The following is a 27,464-nucleotide window of genomic DNA, read 5'->3' as shown; positions in this document are numbered from 1 at the left end:
TCCAGAGCAGCGCTGGGTTTAAGCCTTAACAACCCCGACACACATGCAGTGATGTAAAGAGGAGCCGCGGCCCGGATCCACCGCTCGGCTCCATCTGCTGCACATTATTTCAACTTTTTATTTCCTCAAAATATCGGAGAGGATGTTCTTCCCCCCGCAGCTCAACAAGTCTCTTTTATTTTTCACACATTAACTGTTGATGGCTGCGGAATGGAGATAGCCTTGGTGAGTTTTGAGAACGGCGGCGCCAAAGGGAGCGGTGGTGGTGGTGGAGGAGGTGGAGGTGGAGGTGGAGGCAACAATGCCGAGGAGAGCTGCCGGAACGCGCTGGATGTCCCTCAGTCGGGCTTCGTTCAAACTGGCCTCGGAGAGGACTACAGCAAGGAGCTGAACACCCGGGGGAGTCCCCAGCAGCGGCCGCGGCAGAGCTCCTGGAGAATCAACGACATGAACAACACGCTCAGCTGCAGCGAGAACGCCATGGATGCGCTTTTACGCGCGGACCACAGTCCCCATCTGTTCGACGAGGACCTGCTGGACATGGACATGGACACGGAGAGCAACGAGAGGGTGCTCATCAACATAGCCGGGCTCCGGTACGAGACCCAGCTGGGCACCCTGAACCAGTTCCCCGATACTTTACTGGGAGACCCAGCCAAGAGGATAAAATACTTCGACCCGCTCCGGAACGAGTACTTTTTCGACCGCAACAGACCGAGTTTTGACGGGATTTTGTATTTTTATCAGTCAGGAGGGAAGATCCGGAGACCTGTCAACGTGTCCATCGATGTGTTCGCGGATGAGATCAGGTTTTATCAGCTGGGGGAGGAGGCCATGGAGAGGTTTCGTGAGGATGAGGGCTTTATAAAGGAGGAGGAGAAGCCGCTGCCTCAGAACGAGTTCCAGAAGCAGGTCTGGCTCATATTTGAGTACCCGGAGAGCTCCAGCCCGGCCCGGGGCATCGCCATCGTGTCTGTGATCGTCATCACCATATCCATCATCACCTTCTGCCTGGAGACGCTGCCGGAGTTCCGGGATGAGAGGGAGCTGCCGGTCACCAGCCGGCTGGACAACAGCACCGCGGCCCGGCCGTCCCTCACCTTCACCGACCCCTTCTTCATCATCGAGACCACCTGCGTCATCTGGTTCACCTTCGAGCTCATCGTGCGCTTCTTCGCCTGCCCCAGCAAGTCCGAGTTCTCCAAGACCATCATGAACATCATCGACATCATGTCCATCATGCCTTACTTCATCACAGTGGGCACCGAGCTGGCGGAGCAGCAGGGCCAGGAGCACCAGAACGGGCAGCAGGCCATGTCCCTGGCCATCCTCAGGGTCATCCGCCTGGTCCGGGTCTTCCGGATCTTCAAGCTGTCCAGACACTCCAAGGGGCTGCAGATCCTGGGCCAGACCCTGAAGGCCAGCATGCGGGAGCTGGGCCTCCTCATCTTCTTCCTCTTCATCGGGGTCATCCTCTTCTCCAGCGCCGTGTACTTCGCGGAGGCGGACGAGCCGGAGTCTCACTTCTCCAGCATCCCGGACGCCTTCTGGTGGGCGGTGGTCACCATGACAACCGTCGGTTACGGCGACATGAGGCCGGTGACGGTCGGCGGGAAGATCGTGGGCTCCCTGTGCGCCATCGCCGGCGTGCTCACCATCGCGCTGCCGGTGCCCGTCATTGTCTCAAACTTCAACTACTTCTACCACCGGGAGACGGACCAGGACCAGTCCTCCCTGAAGGACGAGCCCCACAGCGGCCGGGCCAGTCCCGAGCCGAAACGCAAAGGGAGCAAATCTTCGACCAAGTCGCAGGACGTGGAGAACAACGATGCGGCCGCTTCGGCGGAGAAGGCGAACATCAAGGCGAACAGCAGCATGGACTTCAAGAGATCCCTTTACGCTTTCTGCCTGGACACACGGGAGACAGACCTGTAGTCCTGCAGTCCTCACTTTAAAAAACTATTAAGGCCCATAGTTGTGTAGAATAAACCCCCATTAATGGGCTCTTAAGTCTTTGCACATCGCCGCCAGGAGGATCAACACATTGCAATCCTGAAAAGTTTTAAGAGCGACGGGGGTTGATTTATAAAAAGCACATTTTAATCCCCCTCATCTGGTGAGCACATCCGTTAGTGAAAAAACTGAGGAGTTATGAACAAACCACGGTGCATGTGATGCAACACAGTGGCCCTTTAATAAAGTAGGAACACCTAAAGAACATTAACTCATGGATGAATTAGTCTGGAGGAAAAATAGGACATCTAGCCTGTGCTACAGATAATCAAGGACAAGCAGGACTTGGAATAATTACTTGACATCAGGAGAGGATTAACAGGACCAACTAGTACTGTACTCTTTGTACATAATGTAGGAAACAGTCCCTACTCAGTAGTGCAACAAAAGAAAAAGCCAAATTTTGTTTTTTCGTACCTTCCCTACATTTAGTCGTTATGTTTACACTGAGAAGTTGCAGCAAATGTGTACATATTTCCCATAGGCCTACTATTTATGAATTGGATTATGGTGTTATTGTAGATTTTGAGGAACAAAAAAAAAAAAAAACACAACTATATTTTTTGAGATGCAGACACCTGTTCTCCTCCACTCAGGTTCTGTAAAAGAAGTGAAACACTTTCCTTTTTTCTAAATGAGAGTCGATTCACTCTCAGAGAACCTAAAGAAAAACAGCCTTTTGTTTTAAACTAAAAAACGCTTTTGAATTTTTAAGAAAAAGGACATAATGTGGAAGTACGTCAACCGAAGGAGTGACAGCCAAGAGAAGAGGACAGCGCAGAGACCATCTGGAGAGATCGAGCAACACTGATACCAGGTTAGTGTCATGAAACAAAGATCTGTGATATATTTAACATAATTTGGGTTTAAAATGAGTTTTTATTTGATGGAAATTCTCTGAAATCGATTAGTTATGTGCAGATATGGAGCAGTTTTGTCCCTAATATTTCTCCATACATTCAGCACCAGTGCTGAAAGGACAGCTCCTCATGTATTGAGTATAATTAGGGACCAAATTAAATCCTTGCGTCCAAGTTCCATAAAGGACATGTATATATATAACTGTGAAGACAAAGAACAGATATGTGAGTAGTTTACTTTATAGTTTATTTTATTTTTTACTACTTTATACTTTTACCAAACAAGAAAACAAATAATACGTACTCTGTGCATTGATGACATGAGGCACCGTATGGAAAATTCTTATAATGGGTTTTACACAAATATAATAAATCTGTGACAAATCAAATTAGATTAAATTGAAAAAGAAAAAAAAATGATGCAAACATCTAAAAAGTTACAGCTTGCTTTGGAACATGTAAAGTTATTCAATGTAAATTATGATAAAGAGGCTAAAAGAAAGGGATGTAGTCCGCTATTACAGACAACAAACGTGGACATGCTCTGCTTTAATCTATCAGTCAGTTTAAGTAGCTATCAGCTGTGAAGTCAATAGTGCAGACATCATGGTTATTTAGAGGATAATGATACGCTGTGACGGAGCAGGGTGAGGACGACTGTGATCATTACTACATCAGGATAAGTGTGTGTTGGTAACTGACTGGAGAGCTGCCAGGAGAGTGAGAGTCAGTGACCTTTAACCTTTGATCCTGGCATCTTTCTTTATTTAAAACAAGCTCAGTTGTGTTTACTTGTTGAGTCAGTGACAGTGGAGGTACTGAAGGAGGAACAGGGGGCTCGCTGTAGTTGCACATGTACAGGACCCGTATCCTCGTGTTGCACCACTTCTCACGGCCACTGATGTTGGTGATCTGGTCTGTTGGCCGTCCAGTTTATCCCAGAGGTGTTGGATTTGTTCTTCTCCACCAAACTGGGAAAACCTTGTGACACAGTGTTGGAAGTCATGCAGTCGTGTAGTGATCTCTATGTAAACCATGGTGGCAGAATCAAAACATAATTCATCATCTGATTTATTCTTTTCTTCACTGTGGTGAAACCAAAACTTAGATCCAGAATTTTCAGACTTTGACATCCGGCTCTGCTCTTCCTCTCTGGGATGTAGGTGAAGCCTGTGGCCTGTGAAATCTGTGCAAATATCGGATAAAAATGTTGGTTTTCGCTTCACCAGACTTGTTATTGTTTCAAGCAGACAGTATATGTGAGAAAGATAAACCCGTGGCTGGTGAAGGGAGGTGAAGTCTCCATCCAAACATAGTGCAAATCTTAACCAAAGAACATCTGCAAAAGAAAATGCAAATGACTGTTTGTTTCCCTCCTCTCCTGCTGTGTGAATATGGTTGATGGAGATAAGCAGCTGGTGGAGCTCAAGGTTCCAGCCTCCTCATCATCGCTTCACTCAAAAGTTTCTTTCCACTTTTTCGTTTGTTGCATGTTGTTTTGTTGATTCACTGCCTTCTCGCTTCAGCCAAGCGTATAAGGTGTTTTTTTAACTGTTGTCTAAAATATCACTGAGTGCTGTAGCAGATAAGGAGCTGTTTGTAAGTCTTAGCAATGCTACATAGCCAACGTTAGCATGAAAAGCTGTTTTTATAACACGTCCTTTGAGCAGCTACTTCTTCAAGGCAGATTTGACGCTACAGTGACTCGGTATCGGAAAGTGACAAGACGGGTTGACTGGGCCGGAGCTAGCTGGTTAGTCTGCTAGTATAGTAGTACTAGTTAGTATGCTCCTGTAGAAGGAAGTGATAGAAATAGAAGCAAAACAAGAGGGTTGCTTCCCACGAGTGAACTTACAATGTTTCTTCCAGACTGGTCAGTAAACAGCTCTTAATGCTAACGTTGGCTATGTAGCAGTAGCAAAAGGTGTCTCTTTATTGGGGCCATGAGAAACAGCCTCAACAGATGTACACTGATTGACCTCCTTCGTGTCGGGATTTTGTTCACTGCAGTGTAATTTAGGCTGAATTCAATACTCAGCTAATACACTGTGAGTATTTAATCCCGGGAGTCTTTGTGAATATTTACCCATTCATGGGACTATTCATGTGACGAGGACACATTCAGCTCCACCCTTCAAGTATCTGAAAATGATTTTTTTTTTTTTTTTGGTTAAATCATCTTTGCTCTGCTTTTGTTGATCTCATCACCCATCAGCTCTGTCCTCCTGCCTTTAATCAGTTCAGGGGCTCTTCTGTTGGTTTTGTGAGTGATCCAGGTCCCCTCGCTGCCTGAATCTGGTTAGATTACATAACATTTTTTCTTTATTCATTTTTTCCCCTGCTTTCTACAGTATGGTGACTTTACAACCACGACAACAGTTGCTTTTTCAGATGTAGAAAATGGTCATTTAGTATCATGTCTGTCTTGTTGAGCTTGTGTCAGTCAGCAGAAATCTGCAGGACAAAAATCTGTCCTGCAGATCCACGTGGCCTCACCTACGCTGACACACCGCCAGCAGTGCAGCATCTGGATGCAGTCGACCAAAAGCCAATGTACATGTTAGCCTGCATCTTTTATTACTTTCATCTGATTTCACTGGGTAATTACAGCCTCCATCACCATCTCCTCTTCTTTGTGTCATGCATGCTCCTGATTGGTTGTTAAGGACAGACTTCTTTAAAAAAAAAAAACACTAGTAAATATTAGTGATAGATTAACTGATTTCCTTATTTTTACATTTTCTGTTCTAGTTTTCTTTCTGGAGTAGAAAGTGAAGGAGTGGCAGATGTGAAAGTGAATGTATGTTAACAGTGGCTCAAGGCGATATGAGCGTCAACAAAGCCAAATGTTCACAATCACAACCCATGAATGTGACGTGACATGACAGGAGCATAAACTGTGAGGGCTTTCGTGTATTGGGACGACATTACAACCTCATAAATTCACAAGCCTCTCAGCTCATGGGTGCATTTGTAGCTTGGATATGTATAGTTTTATTTTCTGTTGTGGAAAATTGATTTGCAGAAACTAAACTTGGTCCATGTCCTTAAGAACAAATACGATCTTATTCTTCAGGCTCTAATAATCCCTCAAAGTTCAGAATCTGGCTCACAGTGACAATGCTAACATGTTGATGTCTAGCAGGTATCATCGTATCAGTTTAGCTTACCAGAATGCTAATGTTTGCTAATTAGCACTAAACACAAATTCCAGCTGAGGCTGATGGGCTGATGTTTTATTTTGTCATAAACCAAAGTATTAGATGAATTAAAATGTGACCCGACAATGGTCAGAGGACACAGAGGTCGAACTTGTGTGGCTCATTAAATGTTGGACTGTTCCTTTAAGACTTTTAATTCTGATTGAGTTAAAGCTGAGCTACAGTAGCTTTTCTTGACCTTTTGATCATATCGCATGATGTTCATCAGTCGGCAGAGTTTGTTCAGTTGTAGCTCTTTAAATTAATTAATTAATTAATTAATTAAATTTAAATTAAACTCCTTGTCAATGTGACCTGATGAGCTGATGTTCAAAAATGCTACAGCCTATGCTACAGCCCGTGATGCCATTTTTCCCAATCACATGTTGTGTCAACACATATGGCTGTAATCTTTGTCCACATACTTATGGCCATGTATTTTAACCACTGTAATGTTGTCTCATCTCTACCTATTCCCTGTCATGTGGTTTTGTCAGAATAAACTGCTCTACGGCCTTCGTTATCTGCTGGACGCATCAATTAGCCAGATATAACAGGACTATCCACGAGCCCCGGGACGCCGTCCAATACTCATACTTTTTGGCAGAGCCGCGGCTGCCGTGTAATCTGGTGAACTGGCGCTCTGCAGATCCCAATCAGGGGAAGCTGTCTGCTGCTGGCGAGCAGCGGCTGTGCTAAAGAGGGGGCTCAGAACCATCCACAGATACATGAAAACAACCTTCAATTGTTCATCGAGAAGCAGTAATTTATCACAGGATTATCTGCTACTGAGGGTTTGGAGCTGATTGTTTCTCTATAGTCTCTCAACATCCGGGGGTAAAGGAACAGACTGATACTCTGAGGAATAAATATGTCAATTCACACCTGTTTTGAACAGGTGAAGCTGATGATAGATGGATCTTAAATAACTAAAGTTAATATTGTTCCCACATGAATCACATGAAAAGATCAGTTTGCGGTGGACAGAGATTAGAGACAACGGGCCCCTGGGCACAGACATGTTAAAGGCCCCCCACCGTTTTATAGGCTGTGGGGCCCAAAGACTGAAACAGACACAACGTTTACAAGCGACAAATCTATGTGAAGTTGTTTAGCATCCCTCTCTGGGCATTTTGCGTTTCTTTGTCATTGTTTGATGAACTTTACAAAAAGAAATGTTATCAACCCCCAGCCCCCCCACAATCCCTTACCCTGTAGACCACTTCAGGAATCCTTCCAAGGACTGGACTGGGTCCAGTTCCTTTGACAGAGGCACTCAGTTCACACATAACAAAGCCTGACCTCTGATTTGTTCGGCTTCCTAGTAGGTCTGATGTTGTGCTCATTGACAGCTGCCTCTCTGAGTGTTTACCTGAAATCTGCTATATTTTTATTGGATCACTCAGAAAACAGTCAGCCAATCAGAAGAGAGGTTCAGATCCTCTCTTCTGATTGGCTGACTGACCTGTTGTTACTGGAGCTCCAGAGAGAAGCCTGAGAGAGGAGATATAAAACTACACTGAGATGGTTTCTGGTTCTTAAATCACAGATATATCTTCTGATGGAGATCAACACTTCAAAAGTGGAAAATATGGGACGTCTAAGGCCTGATTTGTGATCTATTAATTGGTTTTAAATTGTTAAGTCTATAAAATGTCATCAAATAGTGAAAAATCACCATCAAGGTCCAAAGTGAGGTCTTCAAATGTCTTTATTTGTCTGAGGATATAATACATAGGAAAACAGGAAATTCTTACATTTGATATTTTTGGCATTTTTGTTCTAAAAAAGTTTGATTAAATAGCAAAACTACTGTAGAATAATTTTCTGTGTCTTCATCACATCATAATCTCTTCATATCTGCCGCATAACTTCTCATTTACACCTGAGTTGCCTTTTGTAATTTGTCATGGAGATTTTTTCTTTCAGATTTAATTTAGAAGATTTTTCCGTCATGTTTCATTTGACCTCGAACGCCTTGTGTTGCTCTGGCGACCGGCTGGATCTGAGCCTCAACTTTAAGCCGTGTCCTCGAAAACTTGGAAAAGATTTAAAAAGTTTATGCTGACAAAAATATCCGGTCCCTGTTGTCAAACTGATTGACATCTCATTTCACTGAGAGCTGAGAGACGGTGAAAACTGTTTCCATGACTAATCCAAACTGCTCTGTAATCTCAGGCCTCCGCCATTCATATAAATAAACACACATTAGAAGTACAGTATTTACATGTGTTGCATTATCATGTTTCTATTTTTACCCTCATAAAAGCATTTAATCCGTGGGTGTCTTGTGCTTTGCGTGACAGGGGAGCAACATAAGAAATATTGCTGAGGAGCTGCAGCAGCACATCTAATTACACTGCTGTTACCACACAAACCCATCAGCCATGATTAGTGCCATTAAAACGTGACTGTCAGAGGTAAATATGTGGCGCTGCAGCTCAGCTGGAGATGGCTGAGTGAGGCTTTTGGCATTAACACTGGCTCCAGTTGTCAAATGTGAAGACGGAGACGAGTCCGTGCAGCGTTTCCCGTGACTTCTGAAGACACTGAGGGGTGCGGTGATTAGCGTGAGCTTCTTTCTGCAGCTCTGTAACCCCTGCTCTGCTCTGCACAGGCTGGGAAAGTGCTGGGAGCAGGAGAAACAAAGCCATGAGGAAGTTACGTAACACACACACACACACACACACACACACACACACAACACATATATATATATATATATATATATATATATATATATATATATATATATATATATATATATATATATATATATACACACACACACACAGTGGCAGTCCTCAGCTGTAACCTCCACTGCTGCTCAAAAAAAGTGGGAAAGCAGTGAGAGAGCAAAGATGGGGCTGAGCTCGTCCTGGCTGACAGAGCGAGTGACTCCAGAGGAAACTGTGCTTTTCACTTGCAGGGCTTTTGTCAGAGAATCTGAGTCTAGCTGCAAAAAAATTCCCGTCCATGGGACAGTTTGACCTTGATAGAGCTCCACCAGGTGTGTTCTGGTCTGCACCGGACTCAGTCTTCATCCAACCATGACGTATTCTACATTGGCGGCATCCTCACATCACTGCAACAACTGTTGACACTTTTCATTTGATTTTCATACAAAAAAACAAACTCTTACACTCATTCTTTGGTTGTAGAAACCAGAGTCATGACTGTAATCAAAAGGCTTGATGAGCAGTACTAATGCACTAATGTTGACTGTTGGGAGGAGGTGCGATGCAGGTGATGGTACCTGGTGTTAGATGCTTTGTGAAGAGATGTTTTTGAAGCTTTAAATCTGTCGAGTGCCAACATGTCCAGGGGCATCATTTCCAGTGGTTCTTTCCAAAATCTTATTCTTGTCACCGTCACGTCGACAGTTTCAGTTTGATCATTCTCTAAAAGACCACGAGACACCGAAATCCAGAAGTTAATGAAAATGTTAATAACCTCATCTTTACCTCATTTAAGCTCTGCGAGTAAAACATCCAAGCTGCCCTCGCTTCTTGGTGCAGGTAGTTGGGGCAGAGTGAAGCAGTCTGCAGACGCTGCTCAGGGCTGAAAAACGTCGGCATTTCCTGCTAAAAAAAAGGTTAATAAACAAATAATTCTCCCACAAACACACCGGAACTGATCATCAAGCAAAAATAATGGAGTACAAGTCAGTTTTCGTTGTATTCAAGATAAAAATAGAATGCTACTTATTGTGTTTAAAACATACGTATGTAAAAACCAACACTTAGCTCCAGGCAAACAAACACAAACATGAAGTCCTACACATCCAGGTGTTTCTCTGGGGGCCACAGTCACTCTCATCACCCACAGGTGAGTCATGATGAAGCTTCACTGGAGAACTGAAGAAAAACACTGAGCTACTGGAGTAAAAACATGTATAATATCATAGGTTCAGTGATTTTACTCAATGTTTTTATCACCAAAACACTGTGACCTTGGACCCTTGACTTTATAATTACTGGCTGCTTGTGAATTAGCATAGATTATATAGTTTGGATGGAGCTGGAGCTGGAGCTAAAAACCTAAACCCCCCCTCCCACACACGCTGTAATCTCTGGTGGTAACCCTGCAGTTGCATAAGAACCGATCTTGTGTGTGGAGGCTCAGTCGTAGGAGCACAGGTGTTCATCACAGCTGACATCTTCAGGTGATGTTTGAATTTACCTGCCACTGAGTAATATTGTCCCTTTTTCAGCCTGTCAGAATAAAATAAAAACCGATGAAGAGCAACGACCAAAAGTGATGCTGACAAGTTGCGTGGATCACTACAACAACACACTATTTATCAGGACCAGGGCTATTGATATGTTGATTGACAGTAAGATGGATCAATCGGTTTGTGTGTAGGCCACCGACATTTTACTGGGACTGACAGGTGAGTGCTGAAGCAGAGACACTGAAAGGAGCTGAAGTGTCAGTTGAACTATAAGAGCTGAAAGCAGTGGAAATCAGTTGTAAGGGTTGTTAGCGAGAGCATTAGGAAATTCAGTTCCAAGTTTAAACCCTGTAGGCCGTTGAACTGTACAGCACTGAAAGGAGTTGAAGTGTCAGCTGATGGTGAAGTGATGGAGACAGTTGTGTGCAGGGTAAATGGCGAATCAGACAGGTGGTTTGAAAACAGTTGATTTTTAGCAGTTAATCTGATTACAATAATTATTTTTACGCTTCCTCTAGTTTCCTGCTAATTATTTAGAAATTTCCTCATAATTCCCTAAAAAAAAAAAAAGACGTATTTACCTGTTAATCACCAGGATTTTTCTGGGAAAAGCTGACACAGTTTGGTGCTAATTGTATGACTACGATTTTCTTTCACTTGTATCCAAAGACAGGGTAGATAAACAACATATTTGACATCCTATTAACATAACGCTAAAATGTGTGAAATGTTTAAACCAGCGTTTAACATTATGTTCTGTTCATTTGTGAACAAAAAATATACATTTTTGAGAACAGGAATGACCGTTTGTGATACAAATGGAAAAATATTTTCAGAATATTTGTATTATTCATTATATCATTACATTTATTTGTTGTTATGGACATTTTTTTACCTAATGACTACATACATTTCCATATAAAAATTCAATAAAATTAGATAATGTTGAAATAATATGATATAAGAAGATATAAGAGAATGAAGCTAAATAATGTCACCAGTTACTACTACTAAATACAGATGGACATTTTAAGACAGCTGAACTTTATTGTACACTCATTTACTGAACATAAATAGACCACTTATTTCTGAACCAGCAGTGGAACATACAGAGAACACCACAATAACCCTGAACGCAGCGAACGCCCATACGCCCACAATTATCTAAAAAAGACCGAGCAAAATGGCAACGTGAAGTTCACTACATCCTCACGTAGGTTATTTTAAACCTGGGCCGTACTGGGAGATTAACTGGAGCCGAGTGTGTAGAAGGGAGCACACGAGTAAATAGAAAATGATTGCCTCATTGGCGTGTGATAATTAAGGGTTTTCAGCCGAGCTGCTCAGCTGGCTCGAGGTCTGTGACATGGAAATGTAAGACTCATATGAGCTTATGTAACCTAATTGTTTAGCCTGGGAGAAGAGCGGTTATCTTTAAAATGGAAAGCATTGTGAGGGCCTGAATTAATCAAATATATGTAAACTCTACTGAGAATGCTAATTAATCCCTCTCGCTGTTCCTGCCCTCCGCTGCCATCTCAGCTCGGCTGCTGTTTCCTTTACTGTGATCATCAAACCAACCAGGGTGGGGCGGGCAGGGGGGGGTCCACTGCTAATTTCACACATGGTAACGTCACCTCCACTTCAATACCACACTGACTCATCCTGACAATAGTCTCAGTGATAAATGAATACTTAACATATTAAATGCAAATAAACCGAGTCCTCATTGTACAGGCCAAGACTGTAAGCGACAGAAACAACCAAGAAAAGAAGAATCTAAGAAACACAGAAGATCACATTTCTGTTCTTCTATTTCTTTATGGCTGAACTCAAACCAGGATGTTTAAACCGCCAGGACCCCAGCACACACCGTAAAACTTTAAATTAAAACAGAATTAATAATAAATTCACTTTAAAAATGTAGATAATGAAACTTTAGTATGAGGTCAATAGGAAATATCAGACATAAGAACAAACATCTATAAGACTACAACATACAAAATACTGTATATTCTCAAGTATAACCTGAGTGAAAATAATGTCTGTGTCACCTGAGGAGTTTTTTTGAGAATTGAAGTTATACTGTATATTGATCAGATTCTGGCTGACCTCAAAGCTCAGAAGAAACTGGGCATATTTCTGTTATTTCTCTCCTTTTTCTATCATTTTTTATTCTCAGTTAGCTCATTAGCTCTCTTAATTGGCTGAAAATCACATTTAAGGGAATTCATTAAAAAAGACACTTAAAAAGACATTATTAATAAACAAAATCTGAAGAGGCAGGGGAGCTCATTTTGAAGAAGATATAACAGGAGCTGTGTGGAAAAATCTGATTTGCTATGTAATATCAAAATGGTGAATATACAACCTCACTAATGTAAAAGCTCAGCTGAAACAAAGGTTGATGATTTCAATGGCGTTAATGGCCAGTAAAATTTAAATCATAAAACATGTGCAAGCTAAAGAAACATGTTAGTGCAGATTATATTTTAGTGTCGGGTGTATTTCAGAGGATCGGGTCATTACAGACTGTGGTGCTTCTGCAAGCAGAGAGAGAAAAATCAGATAAGCAGAAAACAAGCAAACAAAGAGGCATCAGAGGAATGTTATCTAACCAGACTGACTGAATGCAGCGTTTCCACATGAGCGGCCTCTGCCATCACTTCTGCATCATCTGCTTTAAGTGCAGCCCCGTAACTGTCTGCCCCAGGGCACCACAGCACCTACACTGCTGCTGAAAGTGATGATGATGATGATGGTGATGGTGATGGTGATGACGATAATGACACCTCGGGGCACTGCCGCTCACAGCCAATCAGAAGCCACGGAAGTATTGTTGGCAGTATTTGTTTTTTTTTGTGGAAACAGAGTTTTGTTGTGTTACGTAAGATTACAAAATATTAGATACACAATCATGATGCACATCACTCTTCATTCTTCTTACTCTTGGCTGTTCTTGTCCAGTTTTCTCTCCTTTAATTTACAGGCTTTTAGCCTGTGGTGGAATGTACACAGTGCTGATCCTAGAGTCTGGGGGGGCCCTAGGCAAAGAGCCCCATCGAGACCCCCCCACCCACCCCCACATACAGACTCTTGGTAGATGCTACAATTTACGAACGTCCCCTAAATGCCTCAGACGCAGGCAATGGGTTACTTTAACCCTCCGCTTTTGTGTTATTCATTCTTTATACTTATATTTCAAAGGGAAACTACCCAAGATGCTGATGGAGCTGAAACATTTAGCTCATTAACTGACCAGCCGACTGTCAAAAAATTAATCAGTGTCTATTTTGATGAACGTGTAATTTTTCACATAAAAATACCAAACATTTCATAGTTCCAGCTTCTTAAATGTAAAGATTTGATGCTTTTGGTCTTTTTGGTTGTTGGACAAAATATTTTGAAGGTTGCACTATTTTATGAAAATTTACAAACTTTACTAAATTTACTGGAATTAATTGAGACAATTATCAACATATTAATGCACCAGATAAATAATTAGTTGCAGTCTTTTATAAAATAGTCAAAAATCTGAGCAGTGAGACTTTACAAATCACTGTGGAAAAAATTAATCTGATTTAAAAGTGATAATATTAACAGCTTTTTTTACATTTAGGAATATATCATGATTTTGGTTAAAATAACCACTTAGTTAATGTTTATGGACACGCAATTTTATTATTATTAGTTTTTTTGTTTTTGGTGGAAATTTCAGAGACAGATATTTCAGAATCTCAACAATAAATCAAAAGTATCTGTGTCTGCACTAGAGGGAAGTGACAAAATAGGCTTTTTGTAATTTGAGTGAACTGACCCTTTAATACTGGAGCTAACAGCTAAAACATGAACACAACCTGTATTTCTTATAGAGCCACATGCAGATCTTTTGGTGCGAAAAGTGACATGTAGACGTGACGTGTTGACATTGTGCAACAGGCTTACAGAGTCCAGCAGCGGGAACATAAAGGTCAGCATGTGCACGGCTTCACTCTGCAGAAACGTCAGCCAGAGAGGCCGAACATCAAGCTGCAGACCGTCTGTCTGACAGAGCAGAGGTCACTTTGGACTGTTAAATAATACGTGGGCATGAAAAAAAAAAAAAAAGACAGGGTCGTGGGCAGGAAGAGACTGAAAGCTCAGAGAGTATTCATCTTAAACAATAAAAACTAAAATCAGATCAGATGCTGGGCTTTAAAAAAGATAGAAAATACTTTGGCATTCCTACAGAATTTCTACAGCCACAGAATTTATTTTGGCACCATTTCTGGTGATGAGCTGTTAGTGCTTTGTTTTTTCACTTGTATTACAGACTCTGACTCCAAATGCTTTATTCTAAACAACCCACATCTGTGAAGAAGACTACTAAAACAGCACTGGCTCTTAAAAAAATATGTTTGTATTTAACAATTTACATTAACAAATATGTTGTTGTGGGAAATCAGTTTATGAAGTTAAACTTAACCAAAAATACAGATATGAAGTAGTTTCAACAGCAGCAACTAAAACATGAAAATGGTTCGTTACTACAAAACTTCTTAAGTGACTTTGAATGCATAGTATATTTTTACATTGTTGTATTTAATCTTTTGCAAAAGTAAAAGTACGTGAATATTTCTTCCACCACTGTGTCCTACAATATCTACTCCTGGTGAGTAAAAGCAATTCATGTTTTAATATTTGTTGTTTAGGCCACTTTAAGAAAGATGGTGGGATATTTCTGTCTTTTCTCCAATCAACGAAATGAGCAATCTTCCCCTAAACTTAAAGGCCCCATATTCTATAAAGGCAGATGTCCATGTGTTTGTGATTATAAAGCAGGTCTAGGTTCTATATTAATACTGTGAAAGTATCAAAGCCTCAGTCCACAGAGAAATGCACACAGCCTGTATTCAGACACTGAGCCTTAAAACCAGCCGTCAGGACTTCTGGAACTTTGTGATGTCACAACAAAGCAGTCACCACCCTCAGGCACGCTCCAAGCCCCGCCCACTTTGACCCACCATCCAACCTTGCAGGATTTGGTTTCTCTGAGTGTTTACCTGAAATCTGCTGTATTTTTATTGAGTCACTCAGAAAACAGTCAGAGCCAATCAGAGGAGAGGCTCAGAGCTGTTGTTGCTAGTATCGATTGTCTCAATACTTTTTTGTCTAACACTGATATCATTTCGGATCCAAGACGTAAACCTCCTACATTTTTTTTGCACGTGAGCAGTGGGTTATATAAGCGTGAGATATGAGATGCAGGAACACAGTTATAAATGCAGCCTTGAAAAAGGTGCAGCAGCACAGTTTGAGTTTGTCACCTTCAGACTGTGTGAACACAGTAGCAGGTCAAAGAGGCAGCTGGGATGTGAGGCTGGAGCTTTTCAGAGAGATGACAGAGACATGAAGTTTGGCCCCGAGGCCTGTGTCACGCCCCTGTGAGGCTCTGCTGTCCACACAAATCTGCGGTTTAGGGAGGACTGGATGTACGGTGTTCGTAATGAATTCACTTTGACCAAAGGTCAAACTGAGGCGGATCTTTTCCAGCTCACAGTCCGTCCTCATCACTGTCAAACATCTCAGATCGGACACGAAGAGCGACGTCTTTCTTGTCTTGGTAACATCAGCTATCTGAGTTTATCTATCGAACTGTTTGTCCTCCGTTCAGTTACACTTCCTCTAGAGTTTGGTGCACCGTGTACGCAAGCAAATACTTTTATATATTTGTATACTACGCTTAATATACTTATATAGACAGTGTATATTAGAGCTCAGCTAATACTGGATGTTTCAGATGAAACATAAATAAAGTTGGCAAATATTAATTTAATTTCATAACAATATGTCCAAGAAAAGATATTTTAGAGTTTAACTTTTTGAAATCAGTAACAGTAGATGCTATAACAGTAGATTTTGAACAACAAATATCACTGACACATGCTGTAAATAAAAATACATAAATGAAACTATAAAATCAGTTTATATTCAGTTTAAAAAGTGAATTTTAATTGTCTTTCAAACCTTGAACTGGGGTTGTTTTGTCTATCTACGGTCAGGGACGAACTTTCATGCATTTTATCACAAAATATCTAAAAATTAATGCTTAAAAGTCCACATAACATATTAGTTGGTGTGGTTTATTGCACTGTAAGGCTAGAAAAAAGATATTTATAGAAATCTAATTCCAGTTGTCGTCTGTTGTGTAAGACACTGTTTTCACAGATTTTTGACATACTATTCTATTCAAGATGATACATTGATTGACAAAATAATTAGCAAATTAATAATTTGAAATAAAGTTTTTATTCATGGTTTGGTACATTATTCTATAACAATCCATAATATTTTAAGATATCAATATGTGACATAATATATTGACTTTGTAAGTTCAATACAGTCGCTCAGTAAAGTGTAAGCACCTTAAAACTGACTTGACTGATTATATCACATATTGTGTGTGATGAGACATAATGTAGTGATATGAAATGATGAAGTGAAGCACACAGGATATGTGACCCTCCATTTGGAAAGGATGGACAGTAACAGACCCCCCCACCCCCCACCCCCTGAACTTGGGAGCTATTTTTAGGAGCTTAAAAAGGGAAAATCCTGTTTCATTATTCACAGACGAGGTGGCACAACTGCGTCATATAACTCTGTTTTTTTTTTCTTTTTTCAGTTTTTCAGCTGACAGGCTACAGTAGCACGTTCGACTCCATGTGCCACATCAGTCATGCATGAACACACAGATTTAATTACTCAGTAATAATATTCACCATGTCTAACCCCAGTTATAAATAGAGGATATGCGAGTGTGTGTGTTGTGCTGTTTGTAGTAATCGGAGCGGAGTCGGCTGTTGGTGTCAGAGCACACCAACGGCAGACGCAGCAGGCGAGGTCACATGCTCCCAGCGGCCAATCACAGCAGGCCTCGCTTGATTGAATTTCATCGGTCGGCCACCGTTAACGACACGGCTTCCAATAAACCCTGAGGCTGTGGATGCTGGTCACAGATGTGTGTCAGCTCTGACGGAGACATGACGGAGGGTGTAAGGGAGATTATGTCATTAACAGAACAAAAATGAAGGCAGTCATTTATCTGTATACACCTCAGTTAAACTAATGCAGATTAATACAAACAGTCCTGCAGTGAATTCTGCCTTTGTAAAGGCTCTAGTGTTCAGCTTTTGTTGAAACTGTTTTACAGAGGTGTTAATTTAGCTGCGTGATCATTTTGGAGGATGTCGTTAGAGCTCCTGTCAGAACAACACAATACAGTTCTGACAGGAGCTAAAAATATTTTGTCCACCCCTTTATATAAGCGAGTGTAGCGTATGCCTTTGCTTTTGCATGTAATCAATCTGATCAATGACTTCAATGAAAGATTTTCTGAGCTATAAATAAAGTGATGTTGTTGCTCTGGACTATGTAGAGCGGACGTGTTAGCAAACACACGGAGGAGTGATGTGATAGTGTGAGGGTTGTGTCTTCACAGTGAGGACGGGCAGCGTCCTTAGATCGGGCTACTTCTTCTTTAACTTTGCATAGTGGTCATAAATCAGGGCGGTGTCCAGCTATGAAACACTTGGTTATATACCACAGGTTTAAACTGTGAGGGAGGTGCAGGAGGAGAGAGGCGAGGTGACAGGGACAGGTGGTGCAGGTGTGGTAAAAACTACAGTTAATGTAGTTTGGTTGTTTAGCAACATGATCAGTTGTTGCAGCAGACAGATGCTCCTTATACCTGTCTTCAGTATCACAGTACCAGCAAGCTGCTGATACCTCCAAACAGTCGGCTGCTTGTTAAACCACAAAGTCTTGTTTTCTGTTTAAATAAAGTGCGTGGTAGTTGTGAGGGTGGGGGATTTGCAGCTGCAGCACATAACTTTCACTGAGATGTGCTGAATAACAAAAGTGTTCTCTCTATTTTAGCTCTGTTTTTGGTCTCCACCAGCTCCTGAGGGAAGTTTTGGCTCTTTAGCTGTAGAGTTGCAGATTGTGTGACAGTTTAACATGATGCATCTTTTGATTAATTGTTATTGGGAAAAAAAATGACTAATGGACCTTTAAGCTTTATTTTCTTGGCCTGATGATTATATATCTTTTTGTGTTACAAAACACTGTATGAAGTGTTTGTCCTGCTCATCACAGACCCTGCAGTGCTTTGACTCGGGTGTTAACCTTGGGTACTGTTTGGTCATTTTGGTGATGTAACGCTGCAAATCTCTGCAGAATCTGTGCCTCCGTAAGAGCGACCTCAGCAGCGTGTTGGTGCTGGATAAAATCAGTTCCCGTCTCCTATGTGACTCTGTTGAACATCTCTGCAGCAGACAGTCTCAGTGCAGCTCATCTCCATCACACTTCCCTCTCAGCGAGGACGAGGGTGTGAAGTCGTGGGCTGTGTTGACGCCGAGCAGGGCTGAATGTTCTTTCATTCATCTCAGACGATTAACAAAACCAATGAAGAAGTGGAGCACCAGGGAGGAGAACATTTCTGCTCATAGATGTACAATCATCACGACATGTTACAAACCAAATGAGAGCTGATGTTCATAGTTCAGTAAATAATTGTACCTTTTAAAGGTAAATATTTAAGCAAAGGTGTCTACAGAGGTGACAAACAAACTCCATCCATACAGTTTTCTAAACAGACCTCCAAACATGTAGTTTTATGCACGATTTTGTGCAAAATTATGAACAGGACATTTTAAATTCCTTTAAAATTCTGTGTGGATTAATAGAGACTTTTATTTTGAAGGATTGTGTTTATACAAGTGTTATACAATTTTCTTATGTGGTTCTCAAAGTGTTATATTTTTAAGAATAAAGACGGTTTGATATAGACGTCATTCAAGAGATACAGGATGTTTAGCAGCTGTTTTATTTCAGGAGCTCTATATTGTGCTTTTGCCAGCTTTTGAATTTTCCCCAGAAAAATAAATATTTTCGTCTGTGTTTTTAGCCAAATTTGTTGGGTTTATTTATTTATTTATTTTTTTTTGTGGATGGCTCCGTCAGTTGACCACTTTGGCTTGCTATTAAATCTGGTACATGGTAAACATGACACCCGCTGGCATTTTAGCAAAACACCAACTTCAACTGCTCCGACCTCAGAGCGTTCCCCCATTATTCCAAGGTGTTAGCCCTAGCGCTTATCTTGAGAGGTGAGGTTAAATTAGCATCTTTTGTTGTATTACAGACTGGTAGGAGTTCAAGTGTCACCAGACCCAAAAAAAAAACAGTGTACACATGACCTCCTATAATGCTGGGTTTTATTTGGAACTGCAGCAGTGGTGCACTTGCAGCCTTTTCTTCCAACAGTTTTGTTGACATGTCTGAAGCTCTTTCACCAAGTGGGATATATCTTCTCTGTCAGAGGCCCCAGCATTAGCATTCCAGCATTAGCATTCCAGCATTAGCATGTAGTCTTGTTGCTTGGAAGCAAGTGTAATAATTGTACTGATGTTTTTAGATTATGTTTTCATATTTTCATGCATAATCTACTAATCAGAAGAGAAGTTTGTTAAGGCATATGAAGTGGGGTTTGCAATGCTGGATTATGATACTGAGATCCTGTCGGCTTGTGTGGGTCTTTTAAAGGTCCCATGTTGTATAAAGTTAGATTTCCGTTTCTTTGGAGCAGATTTCAGGTAAACACCAAATCCTGCAAGGTTGGATGGTGGGTCCAGGTGGGCGGGGCTTGGTGTGTGGCTGAGAGCGGTGACTGTTTTGTTGTGACATCACAAAGTTCCAGAAGTCCTGACGGCTGGTTTTAAGGCTCAGTGTCTGAATACAGGCTGTGTGCATTTCTCTGTGGACTGAGGCTTTGATACTTTCACAGTATTAATATAGAACCTAGACCTGCTTTATAATCACAAACACATGGACATCTGCCTTTAGACTGGATGCAGCTTTAATATTGAGCTACCTGTCGTTGCATCATGCAAATGTGAGTGACTGCTGTAAAATGCTCTAAAACTGCACCATAAACACTGTGAATAAGCTGCAGTCACGAGGACATGGAGCATGAATGATCTGACACAGGCCTCACACAGACGGATGTGACACCACACTGATAAAAATGAACAAAATAAAGTGAATGTTATGAAACAGATAATGACTGACACCCTGTTACATGCACCACAGTCATTGTGACTATCAGTTGACTTCATGAACAATAATTATACATTTTAATGTTGAGTTTTGACTTTAATTCTCCTTGACACTGAATGTAATTCACTGGAGGTCACGCCCACCTCGGCCATGTGACCACGCCCACTTCCACCTCCATGTGCAGGCTTTTTCTTCTTTTCTCTCTCGAATTACACTGAATTCATGTTGGTGTCTTGTAATCAAATGCTATGACACAAATCTTTATGTATCAAAACAAAACTGCCCTTTTTTCATTTGCAGAAAAGTTACTTACAGACTAAAACAAACCCTAATGATATAAATCCCTTGGAGATATTAAGGAGATAGGATTTACAGTTTACCCTCCTTTTTTGGGCAACTACGTCAGTGATGAGGCTCAATAAAAATATGTCTTTAGCCCCATTAAGGCAGGATTAACATTACAGAGGGAGGTGGGGAGTGTAATCTTCAATGTGCTCCTCAGTCGTTTAACTCATCGTTCTGGACAGTGTTTAAACCCTGGTGAAATTACAGGATATTGTCTGGACATGGAGGTTAAGCAGAAAGAAGGTAAAAGAGAAACATTGACATACATTGTGAATACGACCACATATCCAGTTAGAAATCACAGAAAAATGAAGCTGCAGAACTTGCCTTTGAATAATGATGTTTTTAACTTTTCTTCAGTATCAGAGTAATCCAGGAAGTGCTCATAGTTAATTCGGTTCCACAACCTTAACCACATTATTGCTATTGTAACCATGAACATGAAGGTCCTCTAGTCTGAGTCCTTCCTTTAATCCAAACTGTGATTGTTCCATAAGCCTAACGTTGTGTGTTTATCATTGTTACCATGATGATGAAGGACTGGTATGCCTGCTGCTGGTTCGCTCCTGGATCGTACCTGAGTGTAGGGACAAACAGCCTCTATGGTCCATAAGACTGGATGACTTGTTGAATAGAGAGACAAACAGCTCTTCATGCAGAAAAAAGTCAGAGATCCACTTTAAAAAACAAGAACATGACTCCTGGATGGGATTTAAACGGCAGGAGCCCAGTTCACAGAAAACACAGGAGATCATTGTGGCTGTAATTGTTGTTGTGGTGGGGGTGAAAAATGACAGGATTAAAATCACTGACCAGGGCAGGTAATGAAATAAATCCAGACTGAATGAAGCTTTAGGTGAAAAACCGATTCAGTAGCCGCAGCTCTTTTATCATTTCTGTCTATATTAGGGCTCCAACAACGTGCATCTTCAGCCAACACTATGTGTGCATATCTGATATACTGTGACAGCTGTAGGCCTCCACTTGAGAGCCTGTCACTGTCAGATTTCCCATAATTCCTGTCCATGCAAGTAACAGCCAGACCGTCCCCAGATTATGTAGGTTGGGTGTGAAAACAGATTTGGATATGGTCAATTTATGCATCCAGATTTGAGATGTGTGTGTTATGTTTTTTTTTTCTCCGCTGATGTCTGAAATGTGGGCAGATCCTTTTAAAACTGCAGTTGTATCTGTGTAATGGTTGCAAAAACACTTTGGCTCAAGCTAAATCCTGCAGGCTGCAGCGCTGTGCTGACTGAGGCTGGAACCTGTCCTGCCTGGATTTGCGGTGTCTGTTATTAAGTACATAATGCCGAGCATGCTACGTGATCTGCCGGCCACCCTCACAGCCAGAGGTCAGGGAGGGTCTTTGATGAAAGACAGATCCAACAGCCACACCTCGTCGATCACCACTGTCTATTTTAGTGCTCAAGCAACATTTTTATTTGTTTTTTTTTTTTTTTTTAAATCTATACTATTTTTTGTGTTGAAGCTGCAGAGGTAGTGATTATATTCAATATTTCCAATGTTTCAAATCACATATATTCATATTGTGACTTCTCTTGGATACATTACTGACTTTAAATGTACAATTACATTACAAAACACATAATATTGTTATTTCTGGGGCACCATATTTGTCCAATGCATATTATGTAAATTCCCCATGTTGTAGGTAATACCTAACATGGCATTTTAGTTTTTAATTGCATGTTTTTCTGCCATGTAATTTTGTTTAAATAACTGATATATCCCAATGTATTTGTTTTTAGCATGAAAATGAAAAAAAGTCATCATTAAAAATACAGGATATTAAGGAGTCCCAGTCCCAGAGCAACAACTATCAAATAAGAAAATATGATGAGAGTCATTTAAAGCTGCTAACAGAGCCAATTATAATCAATAATCATGTAGAATTTTTTTATTTTTATAATATTTAATATTTAATCTTTGTTATATTTTTGTTAAATCACCTTTTTCTCAATCATTGATATATTCTAGTGTATTTGTTTATCAAGGGAAATGTAAAATAAACAAATAAATAATAATGATTTTGTAAACATCCAGTATTGAGTAATTTATAAAGGGCCATAAATTTACACCTATTTCAAAAAAATATGAAATGAATGAAAGATGCCAATAGAGTCGATTTTATTAAATATTATCTTTTAATACATATTTTTCTAGTTCTGCTGAAGTTTCATTTGAAAAATGAAACAAAAAAATGTCCACTGGTAAAGCCTATATTTGTACATTTATTTTATATTTATATTTTTACCAAATCCAATTGCCTCTTAGTGACTTTTGTCACAGCTCCACACTGTCCAGTTGTCACCTCATATTTAATAAAGCTTGGTATCAGCACTACTTTATTACTCATAATGTGTTATTGATGTGGTGATTAATGCAAATGACCTTCAGCAGCCACTTATGATAATAACAATAAATACGTGAATTGAAAGGATGAAAGTCAAGGTCAGAAAGCTTATTGCAAACGCAGCTTTTCAATATGGAAAATAGTAACCATAGCAACCACGAACAACTCCAAATTAGCCTTGGTACCAAGAAACATAAAATAAAACCTCTCCCACTTTGAAAGCTGACAGCAGAATAAAAAAACACCCTGCAGGTTAGCGTGATGTTTCACAACCCCAGCAATGAATCATCAAATCTAACACACACAGTTTTTTCTCTGTGCATATTTTCCCACTGTGTAACACCAGATCTGCAGGACGTGTCTTCATCTGAACCAAAAGAGAGACATACATACATAAATACATGCAGAGCTCTCTGCATTTAATCTGCTTTGCACGACATATTCATGCTTGAAATAGTCCGGAGGGGAATAAGACTGCTGGAGCGCCCAAATGTCACTGTTTCCATCTTAATGTAAAAGTATATCTGCAGAGGTCAAGTACAGCGTTAAGGTGAAAGATCCCAGAAACAGGTACTCCTGCCCTCATGAAGTTAATCATAAAATATCTTGATCATGCTTTTACTGGACAAACCACAAAACAATGAAGTAAACAAATGAGAGCATCCTCTCTTCTCTCAGACCGAAGCGAGACATACAGCTCCCACACGACAGAGGAGGGAAATCTGGAGAAATGCTGCAGCTCCACCTTGTGGTTTTTAATGAGACTGAAGATACCAGAGAGTTAACAAGCAGTGGTGGAGGAAACACTCAGAGCCTTTGCTGAGTATGAAAAAAGTATGAAAACCACAATGTAGAACTACTCAAGTAAAAGTCCTGCATTTAAAACTGCACTTAAGCAAAAGTACATTAATATTGTCAGTTAAATATAGTTAAAGGATCAGTAGTCAAAATACAGAGGTATTCTCAGCTTCTACTGCTACTTCAACTACACAAAGCTTAGAATACTTGTGTACAATTACTGCTTCAGAGATATTTTTAATTTTTGAAATGGTTTAAACAGATCACCAACAGATCAGAGGCAAAGTGGACTGCTCGGGGCTCCAAAAGCTTTTTACATAATTTGATTAATCGCTAATGTGTTGGACATTTGCACCGCTCATGTGCATCATCAACAATAATGGAAGCTCCGTCCTCCATTCTGTGGCCCCCGTCTGGAAGAGAGACTCTCTCTCAACGTTTTAAGACCTTTATTTATTTTAGTTTAACTGTAAGGCTGCAACCCAATTATTTCCATTATCAATGCATCTGACAGAAATTAATGTGTGCAAATAATAATGCAGAAATTTGCATTACTGTAAGTTGGAGGGAAGCTGGGGTGTGGAGGGATCATGGATGTGCAAATATTAGGACTTTCTGACAATGTGATGTATATTTCTTTAATAATCAGTGAATCATTCAGTGACAGAAAATAGTGCAATATGCTCGTCATGATTCCCTCAAATGCAAGTTAACATGTTCAAATCATTCACCATGTTTACCATGATAGAAATATTTCTTTCTCTGCATTTAGATACCTACTATATTGCAATATATTCTGCCAAATTTGACACATTTGTACAATTAAAATTAAAATGAAAAGCTGAAAGACCGGAGTTTGACCAAAAAGATATGTATGAAGACCATAAATTAAAATTCTACAATCTAATGGTCTTTAAAGCCTGTTTTTAAGTACCATATTTAAAATTACACAATAAGCCTGATGTTTAATAACCTGGAAAGTGACTCAAATAGATTTTTGTGGCTGAACTTATTTACTTTTGTAGAACACGTCTAAACTGACAATATTAGACATGAGCAATATTCTTGATGAACTTTAAGGATTCTTTCTTCAGTTTGACTTTAAACAGATCAATAATCATCTGTCTGCTGGCGAGGACGGAGCGAGGCGTCCTGCTGAGGACGTCCGAGTGATTACAGACCCAGTGGTCACAGGATAATCAATGATTAAGCCATTCAGAAAAATCCAGCACACATGAGGTCACAGGAAGATGAAGGGATTCGTTTACATTATGAATGAAAAATGTCAAGTTGCAGCTATCAAGCTAACGAGCTAACAGTGAACTCAGAAACAACAGCTCCTTTACTTTCCCTGACATTTTGTCCATCATTTCATTCAATAAAAAAAAATAAAGCTCTACAACAAAAAAAGGGAGCAAACTCCTTAGCTTAGCTTGGTCGCTAATGGGACGCTAAAGTTCACACAGTTTATTTGAATAAACGTATTTGTACCATCAACTAAAAAGCTACAAAGTTCAGCTTCATCTGTTTTGGACTCTCCGGCCCCTCAAAGTTCAGCTCAAAGACAGCTTGTGATCAGTCAGTGGCACAAATTTCTGCATCAGAGTTCACCTGTACAGGTGAGATTCATGCAGGTAAATTTAGCCTCTTTAAACGATGCAGTCGGATGATTTTCATCCTTGTAAATTCAGGCCTCACAGCACAGATGGGTTCGCAAAATTAGATTAAAGACTTCCTTTAATTTTCTGTTTAACTTTAATTTTATCCTAAGCTTATGTAATAATATAATAATTTTGTGTGTGGCATCACGTACAGTTATAATCAGGCAGGGGGCCGTCGGAGGCCATGTTAACACCTTGTGGCCTCCTTGGAGAGTATTTGATGACGAAAGTGAAGGAGGGAAGTTCTCCTGCCTGCTGGATTTGGCCCTGTGGGCTGCTGCTGCATATGCTGCGGTGGATTACACTGATCCAACTTAATGCCTAAGACCATGCAATCATTCATAACTACAGGAGCTGTTGAGGCCACAGCCACGGAGGCTCCCAGCACCATCTGCCGCTGCGGGACGGATTAACTTCGAGGAAGATGTTGAAAAAGGTGGGGGGTGGGAGGACCAGATCAACGCTGAGCTGTTGACCACCCTGCAAAAACCACCCGCTGTCAGGATCCTGACATTTTACCAACCTCACACTTTGGTTTCAGTCTCTTTAATAATCTGACAGAGTGCTGATTACATCTCAGTTTTAGTTTGCCTGGAAAGCACGACCCTGCAACCACATGCACATTTTCTGTTTTCTTTTCTACCTTTTCTATTTTCTTTTCGTGCAAGAATCGATCGCAGCAAACACAGCACATTGCTTGTCAGATCAAGTCCTTAAAGATCCTTTAATCAATATTTTTAAAACAACAGAGCTCAAGTGAGTGAGGTGTCGCTCGTAGTGATGAATCTCATTGTTTATTTGAATTTTACTCCTGTGGTTCCCTCTCACCCCGAGGCGTCAGGTATACTGGACCTTTGTCGCCATGGTTACTATAATAACATCATGTCTTTGTTAGGTTCAGGTAAAGATGGTGATTTGGGTTAAAATAAGTTCTTCCTCAACATTAGACGATCTTTGTTGTCATGGTTACAATAATAACAAGTTAAACAACATAAACACTGTCACATGGGAATCGAACACCGCTCTCCTGGGTCATATTCATCCATCCACCCCAACCTCCTCCTGACGTGGACTTTGTCGCTCTATAAACTACGTCACCGCACTTTTCCCTTTGCTCCTGTCATCATTGCTACGACCACTAGATGTCGCCTAGCAACAAAACCTAACTACGGGTCATAGTGACCTTCTGACCTCTGACCTCATTTGTTACAGGACAGACTCACTTTATTTCTTTATTATATACATTATTGTAACATTACAATAATGTATATATACATATTCAAGTAAAGCACAAATACCTGAAAATCTAGAAGTAATCAGTTACTTTCCTCCGCTGCTTCATGTTCTGCTCAATAACAATGAACATGTCCTCTGTTTGTTCCTGTCTCCACAGAGAGTTGAAGCCCTGCCCTCCGACCATCAGGAGTCGACCCGACCGCAGGAATCCCCTCCACATGGAAACAAAAAACTGCTGCTGCTCTTCAAAAAAAAAAAAAAAAGGAGAAAAAGCATCTACGACCCTTTTTGAACTCTGTGCCTTCAACCAAATTCACCAGTGATACTTCTGAAGTTTTCTTTTGCTCTTTTTTTTTGTTCTTTTTTTGGGTGTTTTCTTTCGAGCAGGACTCAGAGGATATACAGCATCTGCCTGATGTAGGAGGGCCTGGGATTGTGCTGCTTTGTCTCTCTGGAGAAAAAAATAATAATAATCAAACCTAACCAGGACATGCAACTTTTGATCAATTAATGTCCTAACATTTTTTTTTTTTTTTATCAGATTGTGTCAGTGATTTACTTCAGATCAGAAGAAATCCCTTACTGTGCAATATCAGCCCATATTTATGTGAAGTTGTCATGTGGATGTAGACTTTGGAGGAATTTTTTGGTTTATTTTTGTAATGATGTTTTCCTGATTTCTATTTTTCTAAAACGATAAGA

General features: G+C 40.6%; 1 protein-coding gene across 1 annotated transcript; it reads left to right on the top strand.

Moving 5' to 3' along the window:
• On the top strand, positions 1-27,043 carry LOC139635215 (potassium voltage-gated channel subfamily A member 1). Its single transcript, XM_071502323.1, has 2 exons — positions 1-2,830; positions 26,920-27,043. Exon 1 carries the CDS (start codon positions 211-213, stop codon positions 1,933-1,935), a length of 1,725 nt encoding a protein of 574 aa, XP_071358424.1. The 5' UTR covers positions 1-210; the 3' UTR covers positions 1,936-2,830; positions 26,920-27,043.
• The last annotated feature ends 421 nt before the right edge of the window (positions 27,044-27,464 follow it).

The sequence above is a fragment of the Trachinotus anak genome, unplaced genomic scaffold (assembly GCF_046630095.1).
Source record: "Trachinotus anak isolate AG129_WGS33_773 ecotype Australia unplaced genomic scaffold, CSIRO_AGI_Tana_v1 ptg000018l, whole genome shotgun sequence".
In the NCBI taxonomy this organism is placed as follows: Eukaryota; Metazoa; Chordata; class Actinopteri; order Carangiformes; family Carangidae; genus Trachinotus; species Trachinotus anak.
This window is presented reverse-complemented; position numbering and strand designations above follow the sequence as displayed.